Source organism: Notothenia rossii (assembly GCF_949606895.1).
Source record: "Notothenia rossii genome assembly, chromosome: 8".
Classification (NCBI taxonomy): Eukaryota; Metazoa; Chordata; class Actinopteri; order Perciformes; family Nototheniidae; genus Notothenia; species Notothenia rossii.
In genome coordinates this window covers 73,036,394-73,062,836 of record NC_136906.1, presented here as the reverse complement: position 1 = coordinate 73,062,836, position 26,443 = coordinate 73,036,394, and the positions used below count along the sequence as shown (strand labels likewise).

Below are 26,443 nucleotides of genomic sequence, written 5' to 3'. Positions count from 1 at the left end.
AGTTAGTCAAAGCAAACTGAGCAACAGTAAGCATAGTGGGAATGTGAAGGGGAAGCAATAGCATACTCTAGGTCAGGGGTTCCCAAACGTTGCCATGCCAAGGACCCCCATATAGCATTGTCGTCTGGCGGGGACCCCCTGGTTGCAATTCTTTTTTTAAATGAGTACATTATGATGGAAAATATGACAAATTCATCTTACAGCTTAATACATTTTCTTAATATGTATTAATAATTAATAATCAGTTATTCTTCAAAAAATGTTTTGTATTTATCTTTTGTTTGTCATTCATTACATTGATTGTGTCTTCTGTTATAAACATTCTTAACACAATATTAAACAGTAATATCAAAAGTAAACATATTTTTAAAGCATTTTTAAAGTGATTTCTGTCTTTATAATATGATTTAATTGTGAACAGTAATATGAACAATTAACATATATTTTTTGCATTTTAACATCTAATTTTTTTTTTTTTAAATGTAACTTTAAAAAAAGACAAAAATTCCCCTTTCTCTCAAACTTTGCGCGACCCCCCTCTTTCCCCCTGGCGGCCCCCCGGGGGGTCACAAGTTTATTCTTTTCCTGGATTTCCATCTTCAAAAGATGCATGTCACCAAAGAGGAAATGCATGTCAGGAAATAATCAAAGGGCAACTAAACACCACCTGAACATCTTTGCTGACCTGCAGTGTAGGAGTAGGAAGATGTACCACTACAAATAGGCCTACTTTTTTTCCATGACTGTCTATTTTCATTGCAGAACTATTTCAAGGAATCAGAAATATACTCAACTCTTTGCTTTACTACCAATCGAACACATCTCTCCTACCCTCATACAGGGTGCCTTACCATTTCAATCAGTAACTTTAATTGATATGCTTCTGTGTGACTATGATTTCCCTCCACCCACTAAGCCCAGGTACATTTAATCCCGCTCTCTTGAGTCTGACGTTGTGTAAACTTGACTGTTTTGCTACAGGTTTGTACACAACACTGTGATAAAAATGAGGAACATTGCCTTTGTAAGATGTTGGACAAATATTGAAACTAGCAGATGAAAAAGGTCACGCAAACAAAACACATTTGTAACTGCAGCATTCAGCCGAGTACTACTTTACCCCATCTCATGAAACATTTGCCAATCGAATGCTTTGCCAACAATGCTCAAGAGCAACTTGGTGAAGGGGTTATAAAACAAGTAAGTACAGCCCAGCTCTAAATAGCAAGTGATCTAAGCTGGCTGGCATAAAATGATGTAAGAAATGATAACCAAAGCTCTACTTCCTTGTTGCCAAGCAACTTCACTCCGAATCATGAAATAATTTAAAACCTCTTCAAATCTCAGCTGAGCTGCATCAGCAAACGACAGCTTTACATGGAAAGCATCTAGACATAGTAGTGAGTCATTGTTAGAGGGGTCAGATTTAGTCAAACAAAAAGGCTTAAACTTTTGAAGTAGGTTTATAAAGAAAATATTTAAGTCTAGAGATTTTACAAGCTTTGTAAAAATTATTTAGAAACCCAAATGCTCTCGCTTTGAACACATCTACTAAACACTGAATGTGTTTTTACTACTGAGGAACATCATGTAGTTAGAAGTTGAAGTGTATATAAGTTGTACATGCTCGATTTTCTCTCAAATTCATATTGCCGAAGCATGAATTATTCCATGTGGTGTGAGAGCTGTAGAAGTGTGTGAAATAGTTGCAGTATGCAGGGTTTAGGGGTACTGTTGGGGTGGGGCTTTGGGGTCCTCCCTTGAGAACATTTGTTAACTTTGTCCAGATGCTCTTCACTTTGTTTTTAGCGCACCGTAGCAGTAAAATGGCAGAGAAAACCCAGGAACTGACGAACTATAATTCCTCACTTTGATTAAGTGTGTTGATCAAAGATATTTTTGTAGCATTGGTAAAGCTTGACAAAACCAGCACCTACACCAACACGTAATTTCTACGACCATAATTGTTTGTGTGCATTTATAAATGTGTTACACCGTGAAGCTTAACCTTATCCATTTCTACTGACCTCAGTCTCTGAACCATTTTGCAGCTAACTGTGTCACTGTAGACAACCTTCCAATATCTGACTCCTACGACTCATTGAAGATGCACTGAAAACCAATCTGATCACCCCATGCAATCATTAATAACATCATAAAAAGCTGTTCATTGTACTCATAAAGCAACCACCAATATCTCCATTTCCATTGATAACAATATACTTTCAAAGAAAATAAGGAGGAAGGATCTTTCTAAAATTGGTTTAAAAATAAAAGAGTTACAATACACTGAGCTTTAGTGTGGACATATTGGGCTATGCAGCCAGGCCTACCTTTGGGAGTCTAGATGGGGTCTCTGCATGGCTGATTTGAGGACGAGAGCATCTGGCCGAATGGCTTTCTGTGGGGAGGTCTTAGGGCTGGTGTCAGAATCCCCACTTTCATCTTCCACCTCTCCCATAGCTTTGACATAACTACTGCTGCGCATCCGCCGACACGGGATCTCATCATCCCCTGGGTATCCAGCCCATTCATCCTGGGGCACCTGTGGGAGATAAAACACCTTTTATTGAATACTACATATTCATAATCCTATGAAATATTTACCCTTAGCTCTGGTGACTTAAAAACCGTGATGGAGTGAAGATGTAACATGTGTCCATAGAAGTACAATAGGGCCCAAATAGCCAAATGAGTGTGAGAAATGCATCAGACAAGTAGTCAGATAAGCTCTGGCTGTTTTTTCCCCTAAACAATAAATCAAGCTGATTCACAGCCCTGGTTTCAAGCTGCACTGCATTTCATCCCCCTCGGAGCCCTGGCTCTCAAATTAAACCAAATGCTTAACCTTAGTCCACCCACGAGAATCTCAGCGTTAAGTTCCTGTCTTCATGATAAGGCACTTCTTATCATTCTTATAAAAACAGAATGACAAACTATTGTAGTTAAATGACTTAAGGAGTAGCTGTCAACATGGGCCACTACTAGAGGTGTGAATCTTTTGGTATCTCACGATTTGGTTAACACTGTGAAGCCTCAACCTGTTAGACCCCAAGCCTGTTTTTCATGTCTCAGGCTCGAAAATGACATTTCCAGAACAAATGACCATAACTACACTTCTAAAAGGGTAAAATTAATAATCTTTTTTCTCAAAGTAATGATAAACCTGTCAGTTGGATGTAGAAAAGTCAGAATCAATATAGATGTTTTTTATTTTAACGAAAATTCAGATTGAACATAGTAAAAAAACTGTAAATTATAGTGTCTGTCCAAAAATAATGTTTTACTTATAGTGAAAACTACCCTTGGATGATGGGTTAGTAGACTAAAAGCTTCAGGAATCCAAAGTACAACATATAATAAGTACCCTGTATCAAGATTGATGCAAAACAAGTGACATTTGACCTTTTTAAAGAGGTTTAGCAAAAAAACCTCCACCTCTGGGGCCATTTGGGTGGAAATGGGCATTTTTGCCATTTCTCTGGAACCCATTGGTCGATTTTGATGATTGACATTAACCGTTAGAGCCAATAGAATCGAGGGAAAGTTCCACATACACACACAGGTTATCAAATAAGGAGTGAGAGTGACGCGTAGCCAAAACCGGAGCTGCAACACACTCTGGTGGCTACCATTGGAAGCTAATTTTTATTCTCCGATCTTTGCATAAAAATTGAATTATGGATTATAAATAATTTGTTCAAAGTGACAGACAAATTGGATTAACCTATCAATTAACCTCCAGCCGCGTGTTCTCGTTTTAATGCCATTAAACACGACTTTTGGTCAGAATAACAGCTAAAGTGAGCATATCTCCGTGTTTTGCTACCTAAAGCTACTCGTGTGTTGTCTGTATTTGCTTCCCCTGTCACAAGTTCTGATCGCTCAGTGATGATCCTTATACTTCTATAATCTGTGGACTCTCAGGATGTTATATAAGCTTGTTTGTGCAGATCCAATAAGTATATCATAGTATAGCTAGAGTTCTGTGCTAACGGCGTTAAGATTTGTTGGCACAGGGCTGATTCAGAGGCTCAGCGTTAGCCTTGTGTCATCAGTTAGCTGAGTTTCTTCCCGTTACATGGATATTAAACATTCATAGTTTATTAAATCTTAAGAAGCCCTCAGACACTGTTGCTTGCAGATGTTGTGGTTTCGGACCTTTCGGGTCCAAGAGGGCCTCTTTCATTATTATCTGCAATATTGTCATGTGACGATTCAAGCTAGCTTCTTAATTAGCTTTTTCTCAACACCTCTGCCAGCTGGGTCTTTCTCGGTAAAATCCTCGGAGAGTCGTGGGTTTCACACTTCCGAACAGCATCAGCTTCAGTTTTCTTTCTGGACTAAACACAGAACTGGATAACAACAGTGTTATTATCATGATGTTGGCTGGAAGTGTGTGGGTGTTGGTGAAGGCTTTGTCCCTTCTGTATGCCTTCAAATAGTGGGTGGGAATAACAAGGAAAACACTGCCTTCTGGGGAGGAATTGGTCATGTCCTGTGGGTTTAAAAATGCTGTGCTCTGGGTCATTAGCAGGACCTTAGCAGCAAGGCTTATGTAGTATATGTATGTAGTGATATAGTAGGTGTGTAGTATGTTTTTTATGGGTTCCCCTCAGATGTTCAGATGTATTTGACTAGTCCAAGTAGAGCATATCAATTTCTATCAAGAAATTATTATTAATATAAGGTTAGTCAGTTTCCATTTGGACCAGGTCAGCAGTAAGTCAGCCCTTCATTTGAACAACTTTGATATTATTCACAACTTAGACTTCCATTCATTAATGTTAATAAAGTCAATGTTTGTGGTTCGGAAGAAAATGAATATAGAGAACCGTGTGAGATTCATCAGCATGTTTCTAGATGAAGCTCAAATACTACTTTACATCTGCACGATCATCAAACCAGTCAAACTCGTCTTGCAAATCAAAACATGAGTATACTTAATTCAAGGATTTGTAGAAACAGATTAATAGAATTTCCTTCACACTCTTGGCACTGATGCAGTTTGTGTGTTTTTATGCTTGCACAGCTAAGACTGCCAATCATTGACCTGAAGCTTGGGCTGTAACTTTTAAATCAGCACCATGTCATGAATGCCACAGCATTTCTGATAATACAGAATAAATTGCTCTTAAAGGTCACCTATCATGCTATTTTTAGGCAATAGCATAGGTCTCATATGTATAAATATATATAAAAAACATGTCTATTAGGGCTGCTCAATTCATCGTATTTTAATCGCAATTACGATTTTGGCTTGCAGTGATTATGAAAACAACATAATCGAAATAAAACGATAATTATTTAATTGAATTTTTTATTGTTTTAAAAAAATAAAGAATAAAGTTCAGGGTAATCAACTGTTGAAAACATACTGTTCAAATCTTTTTTAAATAAATGAACGTTTTCAAAGTAAATCGTTTTTAATAATCGTGATATCAATTATTGACCCAAATAATCAAGATTATGATTTTTGCCATAATCGATCAACCCTAATGTCTATGAAGTGTTTTTATCAAAATACCACACAGATCACCCATTCTAGCCATGCCTCATATCCCTCTATTTCACTTCCTGTTTCAAAAGTGCTGATTTTATGTATAAAGCTTTAAAAAAATAAAAATAATTATACATAATTATTAAAAAAATAAAAGGAGGGGGCTGAGCTCATGCGGGACCCGGCAGCTACTGTCTAAACTAAATACTGCGGTGATGAAACGCCATATCATGGATTATCAAGGATTATTTCTGAAACAGTATGGAGCTCAAAGGCTTTCTCTCTTGCCGGTTATACCACAAGGTGAGTTCCTTTTTACTTCCTGCTTCTTCACACACATGCTCTCCATTACAGGTTAGCTCTGAGTGTTAGCAATGCTAATGTGAACACCGACCATATTACGTCCAAAACAGTCGGGCATTGTTTCTGATAGCAATGTTTCTGATAGGGCCGCGGGTCCACATTTCAGATATTACGTCATGTCGGACGCAAATCTGGATCAGCTCCGTTGTAGCCCCGTTTTTAGAGATTTGGGTACGGGGGAAAAGAGAGAGGGTTTTATTTTCTGACGCTGCGTGAGTTCCCCGACACACCGGGGACACATCTTTATGTATAAAAGACATCAAAAAGTGCATTTAGCATGATAGGTCCCCTTTAAATTAGCTTTGACTGAGAGCAAAAGGGGCACAGCATTACATTTTTTTATATGCAGTACCACGATCTAATCAGAAACTACAGAAATCATCAGCTTTCAAATGTTTGTATAATCACAGCCATAACATCATCTAGTATGATTATTCTACTCTAGAATCTCTCTAAGTGTAACCTGTGACTATTCTTAAAATTACAGCCTCAGGATTACATAGTGATTAAGTGATTGCGTGCTAATTACTGTACACTGCGGTGGTCTACACTTAAGTTAATGTAATTAAAACCAGGCTGTATTAATCAGATTTTGATGTGATAGAAATATAGGTAGAATATGACTACCTGCAAAAGAATAGAAAATGAATGGTTTTGTTTTTTTAATTGGCTCTTTGGACTTGAAGTGATTGATTGCAGGCTTAAACATATAAAAGTATGTTTTTTTAAGATAATGATTCAAGAAGTTATTTGTAAAATCAGGATGGCACATTGTGATGCACAATATCTGCATTGAGTGTCCTTTAGAGCTTACAAGTCATCATTTAAAATCTTTTCTTTCGAGATCGTTTCCATTTCCGGTTTGTGATTGATCTGTAAGATTAACAAAAACACCCTCCATACTTTGGTTTGAATTTGACTGTTGAATGAGACTGGACTGTGATTAATATATGTCAAATTATTCATAGGATCTAAATCAATGATCACAGACATAATGAGGTTTCGTGTTCCTGAAGATGGTGATTTACAATGACAATGTGTCACCCTCTACATGCTGGGGCACAGTATTGATCAGTGGAGCAGTGAGTATAACACAGTGTGCTGCAGACTAGTCGTCCCAGTGGACCGGCAGCCTCAGCTCTTGAAACAACAGCCCCAGGCACAGGGCTTCCCCGAACGCTCTGCCACTTACTCACTTTACCCAATCATCTGCTCTTGCTGTTTCTCTGCCACAGTGGATGAATTAATCTCACAGAAAGCAGAGAGGCTGATACCCCCTTTGTTCACCTAGAGCAGTGGTTCCCAACCTTAATTACGCTTTCAACCTCCTTTAACAAAATACTTCACATTCATCCAGTTTGGGACATTAGTTGTAGCATTTTTTAGACTTTGAAACTTTAATTACCGCTGTTGTGTTTGGGGGGGGGGGCGGGCGCAACTTCCAACAGGAGTCATTTGGGGGGGCTCTTGGGAAAAAAAGGTTGGGAACCCCTGACCTAGAGGTACAGTAGAGAAATGCTTTCTCCATCACACCGGTTATAGGATGTGTATTTTGTAAAATGTGTAACCATTTTTTATCTTTAACGGCCCGTCTACACAGCAGCGTTAAAAAAATCTTCCAACGCTTCTGCCCATTCACTTTGAATGGGGCGACGTCACGTTGCCTCGCTTTTCGCCGAACTGAATTGTGGGGAAGCAAAGCGAAGATTTCCAGGATTTCCAGGATTTTCAGGATTCAAAAGTTGAGCAATGTTCAACTTTTGAAGCTGAGGTGGAAGCGTCAGCCAATCAAATCCCGTTTATGCAAATCTGACAGTACAAGCGCTAGCCAATCAAACCACGTGTAAGCTGGGAGAGACATACCGCAGTTCATTTCCTCATATTCCAAACGAGAAATTACGGTAGCAAATCACCCGGTTCTTTAAGAGCAGAAACTATTTACCTGGATACAAACCGGAGGAACCAGGCATGGAGAGAGGTGGCAGAGACAGTGGGTGAAACTGGTAGGTTTTCGCCTGTTTGGGGAGTTTATATATATCATATGGAACATATCCAGAACTCTGCTGCCCGCCTCCTCACCCAAACCCGCTCCCGAGACCACATCACTCCCATCCTCCAGAACCTCCACTGGCTCCCCGTCCGTCAAAGAATCCACTTCAAAATCCTCCTCATTACTTACAAAGCCCTCAAAAACCAGGCCCCCCCCCCTACCTCACAGACCTGCTGCACCACCACACCCCTTCCCGCTGCCTCCGCTCATCAGAAGCCAACCTCCTATCCATCCCCACCCGCACCAATCACCGGACCTGGGGGGACAGAGCCTTCTCCGTCGCTGCCCCCTCCCTCTGGAACTCACTCCCACAACCCATCAGAGACTGCACTGACCTCACCACCTTCAAAAAACTCACCTCTTCAATCTGGCTTTTCATGTGTGATTGTTTTTGTATTATTTGACTTTAACTTTAACTATATATTTATTTGTTGTTCCTTTTTCTCTTTTCTCTTTTCTTTTCTCTTCACTATTATCTGTAAAGCGTCTTTGAGCACCTGTAAAAGCGCTAACAAATTAAATCTATTATTATTATTATTATTATTATTATATATTGCTCGCATAAAATCCCCGGGGTTTTTTGCTTTGTATGTCGGGGGCGGGATATTCATGTGATTGGTTGTTGGTCGCGTTGCTCGCAAAAAATCCCCAAGCTTTCAGACACGCCCACCTCCAAGATTTTCAAGATTTTTTTAACGCTGCTGTGTGGACGGGCCGTAAGACTTTTCTATGCATGCTTTAGGTAACATTAAGCTGCCTTTGGCTCTTTTCTGCTGTAACAATGTAAATGTCCCCTCTGGGGGACTAATAAAGCTATTCTGATTCTCACTATCGGTTCTTTTAACACCCAAAATCCTCTCTGATTTGACGGCTCGCTTCAGTGGGGCAGACGGGTGAAAGACTTGACAGCATAAGGCACTTAAAGTGATGAACATGTTTCCGCTCTATGGGAGGTGGCAAATGGGAAAATGTAGAGGGATTTAGAAATGCTAATAATAGCACCTGTGTCTTTACAGCATCATTAATCTCGTATATTTTACTCGGATGTTTTTACCGAATGTTTCTGTAGTCAAGATGGAAAGGGTTCTGAAGCATTTAGACCATATGCTACTAGATCTCTCCTTTATATCCAAAACAAATGAACTTCTTTTGGCAGCATTGCCCATTGACATTTTGCTATCCTACAACAGCAGAGTAGGGACATGAGGTTTGCTAATATTGTGATATTAGGCAGCATCTTTGTGGCATGTGCTTAAAAAAAAGGTAGAATGAATTAGCTGACCTTTCTTCCTTTAAAAACCAATCAGTAAAAGTATCACGCACTCTAATCTGCTACGCATACATTTATTCTGTCCCACATGAGTGGAATAAAATGCAGCAATTGTCTGGAACCTTAATTAATCAGGTTTAAAGATGGCAATAAAGCAAAATAATAATTTACCTGCTTTTGCACGACCATTGATCGTCTGGGGCTGTAGTTAACAAGCTTCTCCCAATCTCATTAGCATTACCTAATGTTAGTGCTCATTTGATGCTTCACCTGAAGTAACATGTTCAGCTGTGCCTCTGAGGCAGCTATACAGGCAAGCTGTTTTGCCCCATCATTAGTCACTTCTTTACACTGAGGATACTTTGTACAAAAACATCCTTGGGATAAAGCACCTCCTTGCTGTAGAACTAGGTAATTTGGTACGGCCATGTACTGTAGCAGACAGTAGTGTGTGTCTCTCACAGAATAAAATGACATTTACAAACTAAGAGAACAATTTCTACTTTCTCAGTGAATGTGTATACTGTAATTGCTTCCCAGAGTTTGCTGATTAGTTGTTAGAATGACAAGATGTGTGATTTGTGACCCTATATTAAGTCTACTTAATTATGAAGGAGATTTTAAAAGCTTAGTCACCTGCTTGCTGTAACTGCAATAAGCAAGTACAGGATGTTAAACACTCCACTTGACTGATTATTACCCACTTCAGTTCTAGAAATGTCACCTGTGTCCTGTATTTATAGGTAAATGCTCTGCTGGTCTATTCTGGCAAACAGTAACACACTCTGAATGCAGGGGGCCTCACAAGACATCATTTGTCGCAATGGCCACTGTACATTATATGGAGGACAGCAGCTTAACCTTTAGGGACATACAGTAGATTCTTGAATAGAGACATCAAGAGGAGACATGGTTCCTCCCCAGATCATCTTTTTTAATTATCTGCCATTGCCTGGGAGATTTCATTATTGCACTAGAGCACTGCACTGGCTACATTTCAGACGAGGAAGGGCAAGAACATATGATTGATCTAAGCTAGGTGATTTATGGAATGCAGGAGCCTTGCACAGAGGGCCTTAACTGCATGTGTTGGACTCTTTATCACCTTGAAAACATCCTATGAGATCTTGGGACCAGGCCAAACAGTTACTTATTTACACTTTTTTTGCCAAGCTTAACCCAGTTAAAATGAAAATAAACGAATTATATACTAGCAAAAGTAATTCCTAAAAATGTAAAGGTTACAATATACAAATGCAAATGGATAGAAAATGAATGGTTTGTTTTTTAAATTGTCTCTTTGGACTTGAAGTGATTGATTGCAGGCTTAAACATATAAACGTGTGTTATTTTTAAGATAATGATTCATGAAGTTATTTGTAAAATCAGGATGGAACATTGCGATGCACAATATCCACATTGAGTCTCATTTAGAGCTCACAAGACATCATTAAAAATCAGATCCTTTCCATTTCCGGTTTGTGATTTTTCACCATGGTTACTCTGTTTGACATAAGCTTTACTCTCATGTCATCACAGCAGTTGTCGGCTATAACAGCTAGCCTGCAGTCCTGACACAAGGTGATGTCAACAACTTGCCCAACGCAGACATCTCCTCCTCATCACAAGTGAGACCTAAAGACCCCGACACCTAACAGATAGAAATCCGATGAGCAAACAGAGTGCCGCGCACATGCCTTAGTGCAGCTCTCTCCTCACGTATTCCTCTGAATAAGGCTCTCAGTGTGGACACGCTCTGTGCAGATTGTGCCCAAGTGGCAGCTGCAGGGTCTCAGCCTGCTGACACATGAGCTTGTCAAAAGCCAGGGAGAGAGCCTCTGTATTGACAGGCTTTCTCTCCCCATTGCACATAAACAACTTCACTTTGTGTCTGTGTGTGATTGTGCACTTCACATAGCATCAAAGTGCATGCACTGGCCAAAGATCCAACCTCTTCTGCAATCCTTTTTTAAGCATGGACAGAAATGTCTCTAGTAGCTTTATATGAAAGCTGCAGCATTCACTGCAATTATTAAAATGTAGGCCCAATCCCAAACCGCCCCCTTCACCCTACCCCTACACACTCCCCCTCCGTTTGCACGTTCGCGCGGAGGGTCCGCCATATTGAGGGCTGTTCCAAAGCAACGAGTGTGGAGCGGTGTGGAGGGGGAGTGGGCTATCAAGCCCTCAAACAGCAAGTCTGCAGCGGTGCTGACTTGAGACCGGTCTCTACCTGACCGGAGTCACGCTGTGTGTGTCCGTCAGGAAACAAGCTGTTTACAAGTAGTTCCAGCAAACATCCACTGATAAACTGCAATGTTAACAACCTCATGATAAACTCATAATGTTTTAACTTAGGATCATACCTGTGTCTAGTCTAGAAAAAGGTAAATGTGTGCATTTTAGTATAAAGTTGTGTATATTTACAGACTGTTGCAAAAACTAAGAAGCTTATAAACATCAGGTTTCAAACTAAAATAGCTTTGAAACACAATGAAAGATGTTTGGAGTTTTATTTGAGTTATTAATTTACATTTTTTGTCAAAGAGATGCTGATTTGAAACCATTGTTACATACAGTTACGGCATTTCCTGTTTCTGCCGGAGAGAGGGGAGGCCGTCCCAAAGCTTGCTGCTGTATTTATACCCTTAACCCTTAATGGAGGGAACTTCATTCAGCTGCAAGTGTGGCTACAGACGGAGTTCACTCCGTCACGGAGGGGTAGGGTCGAGGTGATTTGGGATTGGGCCTACATGATCACGACAGTGCATGGATACTAGAGCTGCAAAACTAATCCAAAATCCCAATTCGAGCTAGCCAAATATTCAAATCGCAGGTTGAACATTTGTTCCAGGCCAAATACATTTGAATATTATTTTTGAATCAAGGATTGTGGTGCTGCATTGATGTCCTGGCCTACAAATCCCATTCAATGGACATAATAAAATATCTCTGTTTGTAAACCTTTAAAACAAATCAAACCATGATCTTCATAAATATCTAAATCTTTCCATGATAATGAGTCATCCTGAATGAGATTGCAATTGCTAAATCAGTCAATATTATTGCAATTAGTTATTTTTTCCAATAATGTGTATGGGTACAGTGTAACTCAGTTTTCAATTTCCTGTAGTTGGGTGTATATGCAAGTATAGCTAATAACCTTTAGGCATTATTGGTGATGTGCGAGGACCAGAACAATCCTGACACAATTTCAAAAAAGGGCTGGAGCAGAATAAACACAATGTAATATTAAGACATACATACTAACCCCTAACCCATTCACAGGGGGAGCTGGGCCAAGCTTGAATATCAGCCAATCACTTCAGCTCTGCTCATCCCGATTAAAGTAGGGAACACATTTTTCCAAAGCAGAGCTAACCCCTAAATATGTTTTTATGACTGAATCAAGTGCTGCATATTCAAAGTTAAAAGAGATTGAATCAAAGAGCCATAATCTCAAATACCTGGCTTTTGGCCTCGTTTTAGAAGTCAGTGTCTGTGGGATAGCAAATAAGAGGCTCGGAAAATCTGGGAACAACACAATTTACTCCTATTTTAGTGTGCAAACTTCTCCATCAACTCTGGCTTAACAGTATATTATTTTAGTTTAGACCTCAACCTGTGTGTTTTCTTTACTGCAGTCTATCTCTGGTAGTCCTTTATTCTCAGTCTTACACCATGACATTGATTCTCTCAATTGATTTCTACATCTTAATAGACAATAGTTCCCTGAGGGGACAACACAAAAGGGAATCCTGGTTAAATATATTGGCTCACACTGGACACTGTAATTGCCCCCAGGAGAGTATTAGAATCAGAAGTTGAATCTAAAAGGCTTCCCTGGCTGGATTTCTGATCAATACCTCAATCATTGCATTTACCTCAGACAGTTCTCTATAGGGATCTGTGGATATCGATCTCAATTATTGTTTGTTATATTTTTAGATAGGAGATGTTCGTTGTATCGTCTGCCCTTGAACCTACCCATGAGATTCCGCCTTGAAATATGTCTTAAGAGAGATAAAGACCAGTTCGACTTTTGCAACATACTGAACTGAACGTATGTCAAGGTTGCATTGAAAATTGATTATATGTATACTAACTGGAATTGAGAAGAAAGTTTGAAAGTGAATTTTTCATTTCCTAAATTGCTATAAATTAAACCAATTATTGTATAAACTATTAAGCATAGTGATATCCCCATAGATAGTATAATAGACATATCTACAGATAGCAACATATCCTCTCTCTTAACTCATAGCTAACTGCTAATTCTATTTCAGAACATCTCTACTTATTGTGAAACAAATCACCAGTTTGGTATATGGGGAAACACACCAGCAAAAACACATTCCTTTTATCAGAACCTCCTGCAACAAAAATGAAGTGTAGCACCCCATACCTGCAGGTAGTGACACGTCCGCGATGACTTGAGATCCGAGTGCTTATCGAGATTTAGCGATGACTTCCTGTACGCCTCCTTGGCCTGGCTGACTGTCAGTGTCGACCAGGAGCTCCTCTTCATGAATTTGCCCTCGGGCGCCATGGCCATGCCCTCGCAGGCCATGCACTTGACATCATTGTTACTCTTAGAGGTCTTGAGTGACAGGTCTCCAAAATGGTGGCTGTGCGTGGATTCTGGGTAGTAGTGGCTGACGGGTTCGCCGTGGTGCCGCGACATGACACTGGGTGTTCGGTAAGTGCTGTCACTATCGAGGTTGTCATCCGAGCTCCACCAGCCGCCAGAACGGTTCTTTCGTTCTTTGCTCTTGCTCCTCTTGCTACCGTGTTTGGTGGAATGGTGGCCATGATGGTGATAACTTCCTCCTCCACCTCCCATGATATCACCCTTTGTGCCATTCATCTTAGACGATCCCTCCAGGGAGTGGGACTTGGTGAATAGCTTCTGGACAGAATGAACAAGGTGTCTGATGCGGCCGGGACTCTCGCTGCGTTCTGTGGTGGTGTGGGTGCGCTGGTACTGTAAGGTGTGGAAGCCATCGCGGTGGAGCGGCAGTTGTTTCTCAAACTGGTCCACTAGGTTAGCAGGAAGGCGGTTGCTCTTGGTGCCGGAGAGATGGGACGAGGCTGCGGCGGCGGCTGCAGCAGCAGCGACGGCTGGAGATGTGGCTGAGGCTGTGATGGCAGCGCAGTCGTCCCGTGTGGCTGAGTCGTAATACTGAGAGCTGTAGTGCATTCTGGGGAAGGTGCTGCTGGAGATGTGGTCAGATGCTGCAGCAGGAGGCATCATGACGCCGGACATCATCATGCAGTCCGAGTGGATGGAGCTGCGCGGCGAGTAGCGGTGGTGGAAGTCCATGGGGCAGCTCTCTGTGGGGCTGAGCAGGTAGGACGAGTGGCGGGAGTCAGAGCCATGGTGAGGGTGGAGGTCATGGACGTGGGGGTCATAGTCCAAGCCATAGGGTAAAGGGATCTGGTGCTGGGAACGGCTGCCCGATAAGCCCTTCATGTTCCTGGCTGGAGGGAGCCGTCTGCCTTCATTGAACTTTCGAGACGGTGACCAATGTGGAACCTTCTGGTCTGTAGTGGAGAAGAGGAAAGAAAGAAAAAGAAAAAATAAGATACAAGCGAGTTGGAGAGACTTAGTCTTGTTGCTTTAGGTACATACATATAATCCATACAGTTTATGCTGTTTCCGACACTATACACCAAGGGACCAATGAAGCCAGTGAATAATATAGAAACTAGGTTTGGTGAGAAGTTGTATTACAGTACGCATCAAAGCCTATTTTTCTTACAAAGTGTTGAATTTAATTTCAGTTGTTTTCCAGTCCAATGAGGTACAAAATGTGGATTAACCTAGTATAAAGGAGATTACTGGGACAATAATAACCATGACAACAGTAACCATGATGCTTTGAATATAGTATGGAGAAGAGTTTTTATTAAATAATAGACTGTGTCATCTTATCTCATCCAGAAAGAAACAGCTTGGAGGTTTTAAAGCTCAATGAAAAGAAACTTTAATTCTAATGTATAATTTGTCATAGTTTACTTATCTCCTTTAAGCTATGATGACTTGAATAATTTATAGGAATATTTTCACACAACTGATTTCATTGTTTTCCTTTTAGAAGAGTTTAATTTATATCAGGGTCAATAAAAAAGAACTTAACGGTACAAATTACAGAATGATAACCGGTATGTCCTTTAGATATTCATTAGTGAGACATGATGAGTATGAACGATGGAAGTTAGCACCATATACTTGTGTCATCCACCACAGGAAACCCCTCTCTGGTCTTTATTGACTTAAAACACCAGAAGAGTTTTCCTAAAGTTTATTTTAGATTACATGATTATCCATATATACTATACTTTTTTCAACGATTCAAGGCTTTTATCGTCATTCGTACATAGCTACAGTGTAGTTATGTCGATGAAAATCTTAGGTCCCAAGCTCCTCCAACAGAGCAACACAATACAACAGATACAATAATGCAAGTAAATACAATAGAATAGAATAGAAGTAGTGCCATAAGAGTCTATAGTGATACATAAGTTACAAACAGGTGAATGTTATGGATGTTGAATAATGAAATGCTGTAATCCAACAACTGATTATCTACTTACTTACATGCTTGACTGAGAGTGTCATGTAATACAATTAAAAGCACTGGCAATATTTATTTTATTCTCCATTTAACTTCCTCTCTGACTGATGCAATAATCCACATTTATATTCCTCTGTGGACTATTGAGATTCAAGACGAGATCTAAAATACGCACAAGTTTTCGAAGTTTTTTAAAAAGCATCTCTGATCATCCTTCCTGCATAACAATGAAAGCCCCCCTCTTACCACTATGTGAGAAGAGCTGTAAGGTAAATGTAGAGACAATGCTAAAGCTTCCTGAGAGCCTACCATGCCCCTGTAATTAATTACTTTGAGTTCTCTGCAGCAGGAAACCCCAGTCTGGAACAGTGCACATCGTCTTACATAACATTTGGGATCTCTGATCTCACACCATTTCAAAAAGGAGCCAGAAATAAAATTCACAGTTGTCATGGCAACCACTGCTGAAAACCCGGAGTACTGTAATAGGATTTGCAAGGTTGTTTGGGGTGGATCCCAGTCTCAAAACAAAAAAAAGGAGTGAAAAAAAGAAACACACAGTGTGTAATGTGATACAGAAACTACAGCTTGATTTGCCGTATGGGCTGCTGTGTTTGGTGCAACGTTACAGATTGCATTCTGTGGAGTTCAAATGAATGATGAATTTAAGCACAAGCTTGAAGACGGACATAAAAAACACATCATTAACTGCACATTTGAGAATCAGAGTGTCTGTCAAAACAGTGTTCCCCACACTTGCTTTACCTCCATTAGAAATGAATACAATTTAAGAAACACTTGACTAATCCAGTGTCAGTGGGATTTGTTGCTCTGCAGGTTTTTACAACCTCACTGAGTAGATGTAATTATTGTTCTCATTTGATTGATGTCTTTTCCTTGCTTCGTATGTTGGTGTAACTACAGTAGAATAAATGAAACCCCACTGGTATTCATTAGAGGGTGAAATCAGCCAAATATCTCATATTCATTTTCAGATTTAAACTTCTGTCTTTTTGCAGAGCATTTATTTTGTGTAATATTAAAACACTGTGTAACTCCTAGGAAGCAGTATTTGTAGTGTTGTAGAGCTTAATTGTAATAATCTCTGTACAAACAATATAGTACAATCTTTCTGCGTTCCTCTCTTCTCTGTCTTATCTCATTTCCACCATCATAGCTCTCTGTTGTCTGCCTACATCTCCTTTCACTACTTCTCAAATCCTGCATCGAGGTAGATTACATCGACCGTTGCTGAGGCAACAAAATAGTCAAATTATAGCTTTCAGCAGAAATGAACGCACAGAGATAGTCTGTGTATGTACATACACATGCCACGCTGTGTTATGCACAGTATAATGACATGCCTCATACATACATGACCTTCAAATAATGTATTATTTACCAGAGCAGCTGAGCATCCATCAACATATTGTTCAAATGCACATTCACGTATAGAGAGGATGGAAATTCCTTGTTTTCTAAAGCAGTTTGATCTGAATGTGTCAGTAGTGCTGCCATCTACCTACGTATCGATGCCCTCTTTAAATAGCCAAAAGTTACATCATACACTCTGTAAAGACGATCACATTATAGGGTCAATCCCCTGTTTGTACCAGTTGTGAACAGACACATTTAGCTGTCATATACCACTACATGGCAACTTGAACACTTTGAAATAATGGTGAACAAGAAATGGTAAATGGACTGTACCTATGTAGCGCTTTATCCAGTCTTTAAGACCCCTCAAAGCGCTTTACATACTACATGTTATTCACCCATTCACACCCATTCATACAGAGCAGTGTATCGGACCTAACATTCACACACTCAGCAACTCAGGGTTAAGTATCTTACCCAAGGATACATCGACATGTTGACTGCATGGGCTGGGATCGAACCCACAACCTTCTGGTTGAAAGACGACCGCACTCCCTCGCAGCCACAGTCGCCGCCAGAAAGGACAGGAACCCTCCGTGCTCCCACATAGTGGTGTCTGTAACACTGTCAGCCTGATCTGCATTTTCTCTCTGCCACCACCCCAGCATTCTGATTACATAAACCCTCTTGAGGCAGATTGATTAGTCCATAATCAGCTGTTTAAAGACTTATCTTTCAACCCAGATTGGTCTCTTTAGCTATCAACCAACTAATTTCAAGTAGTCAATATAACAAGAATGGATTTCTGGAGAGACAGAAGGAAGAATAAATGCAAACAAGGTGCTAAAATGTTTTCAATCATTAAACAGATGTCGATTACGGCTGTAGTGTAATTATCTAAGAAGCATTCCCCCCCTTGAGGCCACAGATTAGGAAGCAAGGGTTACTGTTGGTTAAATGTATCTTGATGTATTGCCCGATGAACCAATTTTGTATGTATCTCAGTACTTTCACAAAGTCAATATAAAGAGAAAGGTGAAGTTAAATATAGCTTGACCAAAATACTTTAAGAGGTCGTTAATCAGAAACTTAAGAGACAATCCTGACAAGAGATCCATAAACCATACAAATAACTCCCAATACATGTAGCGCACCATTTTGAGATCTTCTCCGGGCTTTGTTTGGACTTGGCAAATTGATTGATGCCTTTCACTTGAGAACATTGTAACTGGCAACATGTATCCTCCTAGATGCTATGTCATCCCTGAAGTGATGAGATGAGCTGTCAACTCTCTGTAGTTTTTAAATCTCTGCATTGTATTCAAATATGTGTTACAACTCAATATTCATGTCAACACCAACCATCTATCATAGTGAGGATGTGTAGGTTGTGAGGGAATAATTCTTCCTTACTCCTAAAATATTTAATCTTATGGCCTGTTGAGGTTTACGACCAAACCCTGGCTCTGTTATCTCTCTTAAGGAATGGGAGGCTCCAGCTATCTTGATAAACCAGTTCAACTCTGGGTCACGAAATGGTTTACGGCTGTGGGAACGCTGGCTTTCTAAGCTCCACCGATGTTTACGCCTCCCCCAATATGCTCATTAACTCTCTGTAAACTAGCTAAAAAGGTCTATCGAGAGATAGGCTGATCAGAATTGACATGGCAACCCACCCGTGCAGTCAGAACCTTTTGCTGCTGTGACTTGTGATATGAATTCTCCGGCCGTTGACTTGTAATAAACTACCAGTGTTTGACATCAAAGCTCCAACTCTCCTCGTGTCTCTCTGAGTCCTGACTCTCCATAGCTGCAGAAGATTCCCTTACAAAGGTGGTGCAGTCAAGTTATAGAGTTAATATCGTATAACAAACTTGGTACAGTATGGCAACAAAAACACACTCTCACTGTCTGCAGGAGGAGGCTTGTGTCATCCAATATGTGTAGCAGACTGCTCTGTAACCTCTACTGATGCAAAGTGACCAGAGCACTGTTCTCTGAGTGCGGAGGTGGTGACAGGGAGGCAGGGGTTGCAGGCAGGCTCAACAAACAGGTACAAAAAAATACTAGTTGTGTCACAGAGGTGAGTGTGGAAACCCTGCAGGCAGTATCACAGGGGAGGGTGAGTTCCTCAGCTCGATCTTCAAAAATACCACCCACTCTCCCTACAACGAGCTGCACCTTCAGCCTCCAGCTACTCCGCCTGAGGTGAACCATGGAGTGTTTTAAGTGCTTACTTGAGCAGACTTCCATGTGGCCACACTGCTCGTACTTCAGATTCTACGAAATCACCAGTGTCAGTCAGTCCCCAGAAAAGGACTGCAGCCTGGTCACAAATAATCCTCTGAGAACAAACCTGGACTTGAATGGTCTAAGATTTACTTCAAACTATTTCTATTCCCGCCCAACCCAACACGTTTGCAGCTTTTTTGTTCCGTGCCGTGTCTGTAAATGTGTAGAAGTGGCAGTTTAAAACTTGAAAGAAAATGTCAGGCTGGGAGGTGAAAGATCAACATTTGCTGTTCTTTAACCACTGAGGTGCTTTTGAGCAACTGGGAGGAATATAGGTTGAACAAAAAAAAATGTGCATCAAACAACAATATAATCTAACAATATCGGAGGAAATCTAAAACCAGAAGGAAGAGAAAAGTGGACGTGTGGATTGGGGGAGAGGATTACGTTTCTAAAAGGCTTTTGAGAACGTGTGTTTCCCTTTTAGGGTTAGGGAAACATTTCATTAAAAGTTGCAATTGTTAGCAAAAGTAAAATAATTAATAAAACATGTTCATGGTGTGGACAACGAATGCTGTAGCTGGCATACTGAATGAAAATGCTTTTAGTAGTCATGATAATGTTTCCTTTTTTTGAAAAGTACTATACTGTACGTTCTATAAATGCAAATACTCCCTCTGGGCTCTTTAAGACCTCACATTGCAAGTCCATAAAACATTGATGAGAGCTTTCCTGTATAACAGCTTATGCAACAGCTATTGTGGTGCATGATCAACAGGCTGTTTCCGCTGTGCCTCAGCAATGCTTCAGTCAGCACCTGATGCAGCCTGTAAAAACATTTTTTTTCCTGACAAAGATGCCACACACCGAGTGGGGAGAGATTAGGGCTAGTGCGGAAGAGAAACAAAAATTGGGGGAAGCCTCACTGCTTGCTCTGCTCTCTGGGAGACCAGCGTGCTGCAGAGTTAGAGCTCTGCTGCTATGCTACAGTCAGCGCCTGGCCAGCTTTTCCCAAGATGGTTGCATAACTTGGACTAAATTAGGCCTTCCTCCTCCGCACCAATGCACGGCTAGCTAATGCCACAGGGAAGAACAGAGCAACAGGCAGCCAAACTGTAGAGCATGAATCACACTGTTGAAACATAACATCATTGAGATGATTTATCGAACCTCGCTGAGACAAAAAACATCCGTTCTAAATCTATTGTTATTACTCGCCCCAGATTGTTTCCTGCTCCTGACCTCTAAATCAAATACTTGAACTTAGATGTCTGTTGAGAATTATAAGCCCCATGGAGGAAAACATCAGGTCACTCACAGAGCTGTCATAATTCACATTAAATCATCTATCAAGGTTCACAGTGACACCGGAGGGCCAAAACAAGCAGACAGTGGATATGACTATCATGAGCAGGACTGCCAGCTTTTATCCTTCTCAATCTCTCACAGTCTTGGACAGAAGAACCAATCAGAATCATTTTAAATGGTGACCTATCAGGCAAAATGCACTTTGTACGTCTTTTATACATGAATATGTGTCCCCGGTGTTCCAGGGAACTCACCAAGTGTCAGAAAACACAACCCTCTCTGTTTTCCTCCATACCCAAATCTCTTAAAAAGGGGCTGCAACGGATCTGATACAGACTGATCCAGATTTGAACACTTCTATGACATCACAGAAGTGGCGCTACGGCTATTGGGCCAACTCCACCAATCAGGAGGAGACAGCCACGGACATTGCCGTTCCAAAGCGCTGGAGACGCTGCAGTACATATGCCAGGCCTGTAGATGGTGCTGTTCTCAAAGAATCAGCCCATGCAAAGACAGTGTTCAATTGAGCGAAATGAGGAACGGCTAAAATGCATGATCTGTTTGGTATTTTGAAAAATAAAAAGTATAAATATGCCTTATATAGGTATGATCCTACACTATATTATTCAAATATAGCATGATAGGTCCACTTTAAGTGTGAATCGAAATTGTCCAAGCCTACCCTTGGCTTATAGTTTAGTATATCAGACCTGTATGAACTAACCTTAAAAAGAAAGTGTGAAAGATTACCAGCCAACCATCTCAATGTAGTAGATAGACTTTCTGACAATAGAGAGATTTTAAAAACAGATATATAGTATTAACATATTTTTCTACGTCTACAACCACAGGGTAACACTAATGTTAGCCCCACTTAATTTAAGGTCTTATTCTTAACAAGTTTTTTCTATAACCTGTGATTTGGTCCATCTCCATGTTGCCTTAAAATAAACCAATTAACTGAATATTTGTGTATACCTGAGCTGTCCTGCCCACGGCTAGAACAACCTGCCCAAAACAGAATGTATTCAGCACCTTCTTCTTTATTAACTCAATAATAGTATTCAGTCGTTTCCTGCGCCCACTAATTGCTAGTAAGGTTCATAGGAGTCTATCCCAGCTTGATCTAAATTGGAGGCGCACAAAAAAACTTTGAGAGGTTGATATTTTCACTTACTGATATTCAAACATGCAGTCGATTCAGAGTTTGTGTGACTGTGGGAGGAAGATGAAGCCTCTTAGATAGGTGGTGAAAAAAGAATCTCTTCTAAAACAGAAAAACAAGATGCCTCGACAGTAGATTAAAGGAACTGAAGATCCCCAAAGGAATAACTTAGAGTGTGTTTACATGTGCCTGGCATATCCTGGAGGCGTGTGTCGCAGTGGGTTGTGCGTTGGTTTTCGGATCAGGTGGTCACAGGTTCAAACCCCACTGCAGTCAGCATGTCGTTGTGTCCCTGGGCAAGACACCCCAAATTGCTCCTGTGGGGATTGCCCACAGTATTGAGTATGTAATTCGCTTTGGATAAAAGCGTCTAACAAGTGGCATGTAATGTAATGTGTGTGCATATAAACACCATGTCCTGCTTTGGAGAAACCTTGATATTCTAGCTGTATTCAAATAGAAACTAGTATACTGTGGCATGTTAACATCTTAATTGGACTGGTGTGTGGAAGTGAGCAACTAGCCACTCTTTGAACTTTTTCCTCTCAAGCTAATTCTGTATTCCTCACACAAGTTCATCTGCAATAAACACTTTTGCCTGTTAGACAACATGTGTTTAACTGGTTTGTTTTTAAGTATAACCCAGTCTTAACATTGCTCTGTTTAATCCCAACAGACCACAGATACACTCCTTTTTATGGGAAGACAAGTAGAGTGAGACCATATCTGTTTAAATGATGATGAAATGTCAAAGTTGGCTTAAACTGGCAATAGCTTGATTAATATTGTGATTTAGTACATTTTTACAGCAAGTAGCAAAATGAATATTTACTGGCATGAATATCCAAAGCGCGTTACCCTCTAGCAGTACTGCAGATGCAGCAGAAGGCAGACATTTGTAATGGTAATGTGTGTTTTCTGATACACACAGGGACAACAGTGAACCTTACATAAGTGGAAAGAGTGTAAAACCTTGCAACTGAGACAAAATCATGTTCAATTGGATGTAGCTTTGCGGCAGAGGCTGCGTTTCACCTTTCGATATATCTGCCCACTCCCTCCCACTGCTGCTGCTGCTCTCTGCGGCAGGCAGACACTGGCTGATGTTGTAGTGATGCCACACATCCTGGACACAGCCTCAGTCTCTTCTCTGCACCCTTAAGTGGAAGAAAACGCCAAATAGGGAGCTTATAGTCAGTCACTGCTCACTGTGAAGCCGCCGGTAATGCCTCCCACACTGCATTGATTTAACGCAGAAGATAGGGTCCTTTATACTGTGGAGAGCAGTAGGATCCCCTGAAGGCTTATGTGTATCTCTGAATACTTTTAAAGATATGTATACTTATTCTACACGTTATCTAAAAGAGTTAAATCATAAACTTGGGTCTGAAATATCCCTAAAGACTTCAGGATTTCCAGTTTAAATGTAAACAAGTACAAAACATCAAGGCAGCCATGCTGACATCGCCGTAAGTGTATAAATCCCTCGCACATTACGTATTCCCCTTTTCATCAAGTACTAATCCTAACCTCTCCGTTGTTTCCGGCGATTTACCAAAATATATCACCGCTGAAGATACAATATGGAGACAAAAATACTAAAGCCCAGGTGTAGGAGGCTTAGCTTTGGCATCTTGCCTTTCCTCATTCGGGTCTTGCAGCACATGTTGACACATCTCCATGGAAACTGCTCATATGTACAGTATGTAGCCATTGCAAAAGTCTCACTTTTACCAGCCTGTGAACGTTTGAATATTGAGACATCTGCTACATGTACGCCTTCTTATTTTTAAGTCTCTCTACAAAATGTTTATCCCGACATTTTGTTCGTAAATACAAGACCACACAAAAAATACTGTTTTATACGACATATGTTGTGGGGCTGCCATTAACTTTTAACAGTATAACTACTTATGCAGGGGCTTGTTAATAATTACAATGTAGGGTTGGGTTATTTTAGAATGCAGCCGATGGTAGGTGTAACGCTATTAACTTGCATCCCTTAATAATCTGCAAAATGTATCTGTGCAGTTTTCCATTCAAATAGAAAAGTAACTGCATAAATGTCATAGATGTCGCTTTATGTAAATACCCAAATTCCAGAGCAAGCTTTAAACTATAATCACTTTCAAAACACTTTGGAAAATGTATGATTTGTTGTTGCCAGAGACACTGAATAGCTCAAATGTGGATATCGAGTGCAGAGAAGTCACCCTGTGGTCAAAACTACTCAGAGAAACACAAGCAGCCAAGATAGATGTCTGCCAAACAAGACATATAAAACCGGCAAACATTCATATTTACTGATACTATTTTCTGATACACACTTGAAATATATAGAGACCATTCTCCTAACTTGCCTGTATATATTATATGAATGATTATGTAAATTATTCAAGATTATAAGTATACATTTATATTGTATGTTAACATATTAAGATGTAAAAAAAAAGGGAGAAGGGGTCGGATTAAATAAATGTAAACTTCAACCGACCCCTTTTCGGACGTGTAATTAGCCAAAGCTTTGTTGTTTATTGATATCAGACAATGATACTACAGAGTATTCAATTATTAATTAAATGTTTCATTTTGTTATTGCATTCATTTGTATAGCACTGTTTCATGTCTGTATCACCTTTTGTTTCTATTTATTACAGTCAATTTGGTGTATCTTTAATTTCTTTGAGAGAAAAGTACAAAAAGAAAATATATGAAACTGAAGCTCATCGCTAATGTATTAATACTTTATCTGCAACTCATATCTGCAACGATATTTAAGCACATGCCAGGCCTCCGTGCTCATTGCCTTTTCAACAGATGTTTGATTCAGAAGGTCCATGACACTTTGACATTGTTCGACTTTATTACAACGACAGTTATGCTGTCAGGGATTTTGGGCCCCATGAAAATATATCACATTGGTTACTTAAACATTTTTTTCTTAATGTTCTAAAATAGTTTGGGCCCCTGTCAGTCACGGGCCCTTAGAATCGTCCTAACTTTTCACCCCCTTACGGCGCCCCTGTACGTACACCTTGACCAAGAAGCATATGTTTAAGTGATACGCATACTTGTAAAGGCATACAGAGATTACCTCTTCAAAGAAATGCATCACCCCCCCGTGTGTCGCACATTGACCTTTTTATAACAATACGAAAGGACGAAAGTGAAACAATCACTGTAACTCTCCCTCACCCCCACATTTATTCTAGTAGCAACATCATCGCTGACAATGATTGACAGTTTGCAGAATGCTCAAGCAGTCTTCCCACGCACGTGCATAAATGTACAATGTGAAACTACAACTTGTATTGTTTTCAGAATAACATTTTAACCCTCCTGACGAATAAGCATCCTACAGCCAATACAATAACTGTTAATGTAATATACCGTATGCCTTGCAAAACAGCTGCTAAGTGGTTGTTTCTTGATGTAAGTACTTAGTTTTATTTGGGCATTAGTTAAGTGCACATAGAATATATACTTTAATACATACTGTAGGATAGTATTACTTTGTTTCATGCAGCATTAAGTGCTTCCTTACGACATTTCAGATAGAACGATAGCTACAGCAACCAAATATCAAAATATTCAGCCTTTTCAGCACATGATGGGAAACTTTCAACTTTTTCAAAATATTTTATACTTTTGGAAATATTCCGTTTTTAAACTATTTTTTTGAACATGTAACTCAATGGGAGGAACCTTCAAATCCTCTTTTACCTACACCGTGCGCCTGCAGAGTTAGAAATGTAAGAGGTTTATTTCTCATTCAGAACAATGGAAAGGCTCTCCTTTCACAGCACATCTCCATGGAAACCTTTGATCTCTGGGCTCACGTACACAGGTGTTTGATAACGTCGTCACCTCAAACACAAACACACAGACTGGAGTTTAAAGACTGTCTCAGCCTATTTTTTTCTGTCTGATGGAGACTTCATACTGACTTCAATATGTTCCACATATTTTATACATTATTGGTGACGTTTGGTTTTAGTTCAAAAGTTTGCAGTTAAAATATTCTGATGCTTTTCAAAGCGTTTTTAGTTTCTTTCCTCTTCTTAATACACATTCATTCACTACTACTTACATGTAATATCAAATATTGAGGCTATACATGTTGTTGTTTATACCTTTTAAAACATTTTATTTTAAATATTAAGCTTCTTCCCATATTATTAAGTCTTAAGTCTTCATATTGTTATTAATATGAATACTTTTTTGTTGAACATATAAATATTGTATATAAACCATGAATGTAAATATAAATGTAAATACTGTATTTTAACAATTCTGTTTTTCACATTTGTTATTTTTTTAATCTGTTTGAAATAAAGATTGAAATTGAAAAATAATTGAATTGGAAGCTTCTTCACTATTTTTCCAACTCTTCCAGTTTAACATTTCACTTTCAAGTTTTCAACAAGTCATTGCAATGCGTTTGAGCTGTAACAATTTCGATTCAAATCATTTCACTTTTCTGCATTTCTCCGCTAAGTTCAGCAACACACTTACTTGGTCTCTTTACCATTTAACTAATAACATATTCAGCTTTTTCTGCATTTTCAGCTAAATTCAGCAACAAATTTGCACGCAT

The 26,443-nt window shown here is 39.8% G+C and overlaps 1 protein-coding gene across 1 annotated transcript in view; it reads right to left on the bottom strand.

Moving 5' to 3' along the window:
* The window catches only part of dlgap2b (discs, large homolog-associated protein 2b), an 88,153-nt gene that overhangs the window by 11,649 nt on the left and 50,061 nt on the right, over nt 1-26,443 (bottom strand). The window contains exons 2-3 of the mRNA XM_079643247.1: nt 13,589-14,727; nt 2,334-2,545 (exon numbers count right to left, since the gene is read on the bottom strand). Coding sequence (XP_079499373.1) covers nt 2,334-2,545; nt 13,589-14,727 — 1,351 coding nt within the window. The remainder of the gene's footprint in view (nt 1-2,333; nt 2,546-13,588; nt 14,728-26,443) is intronic.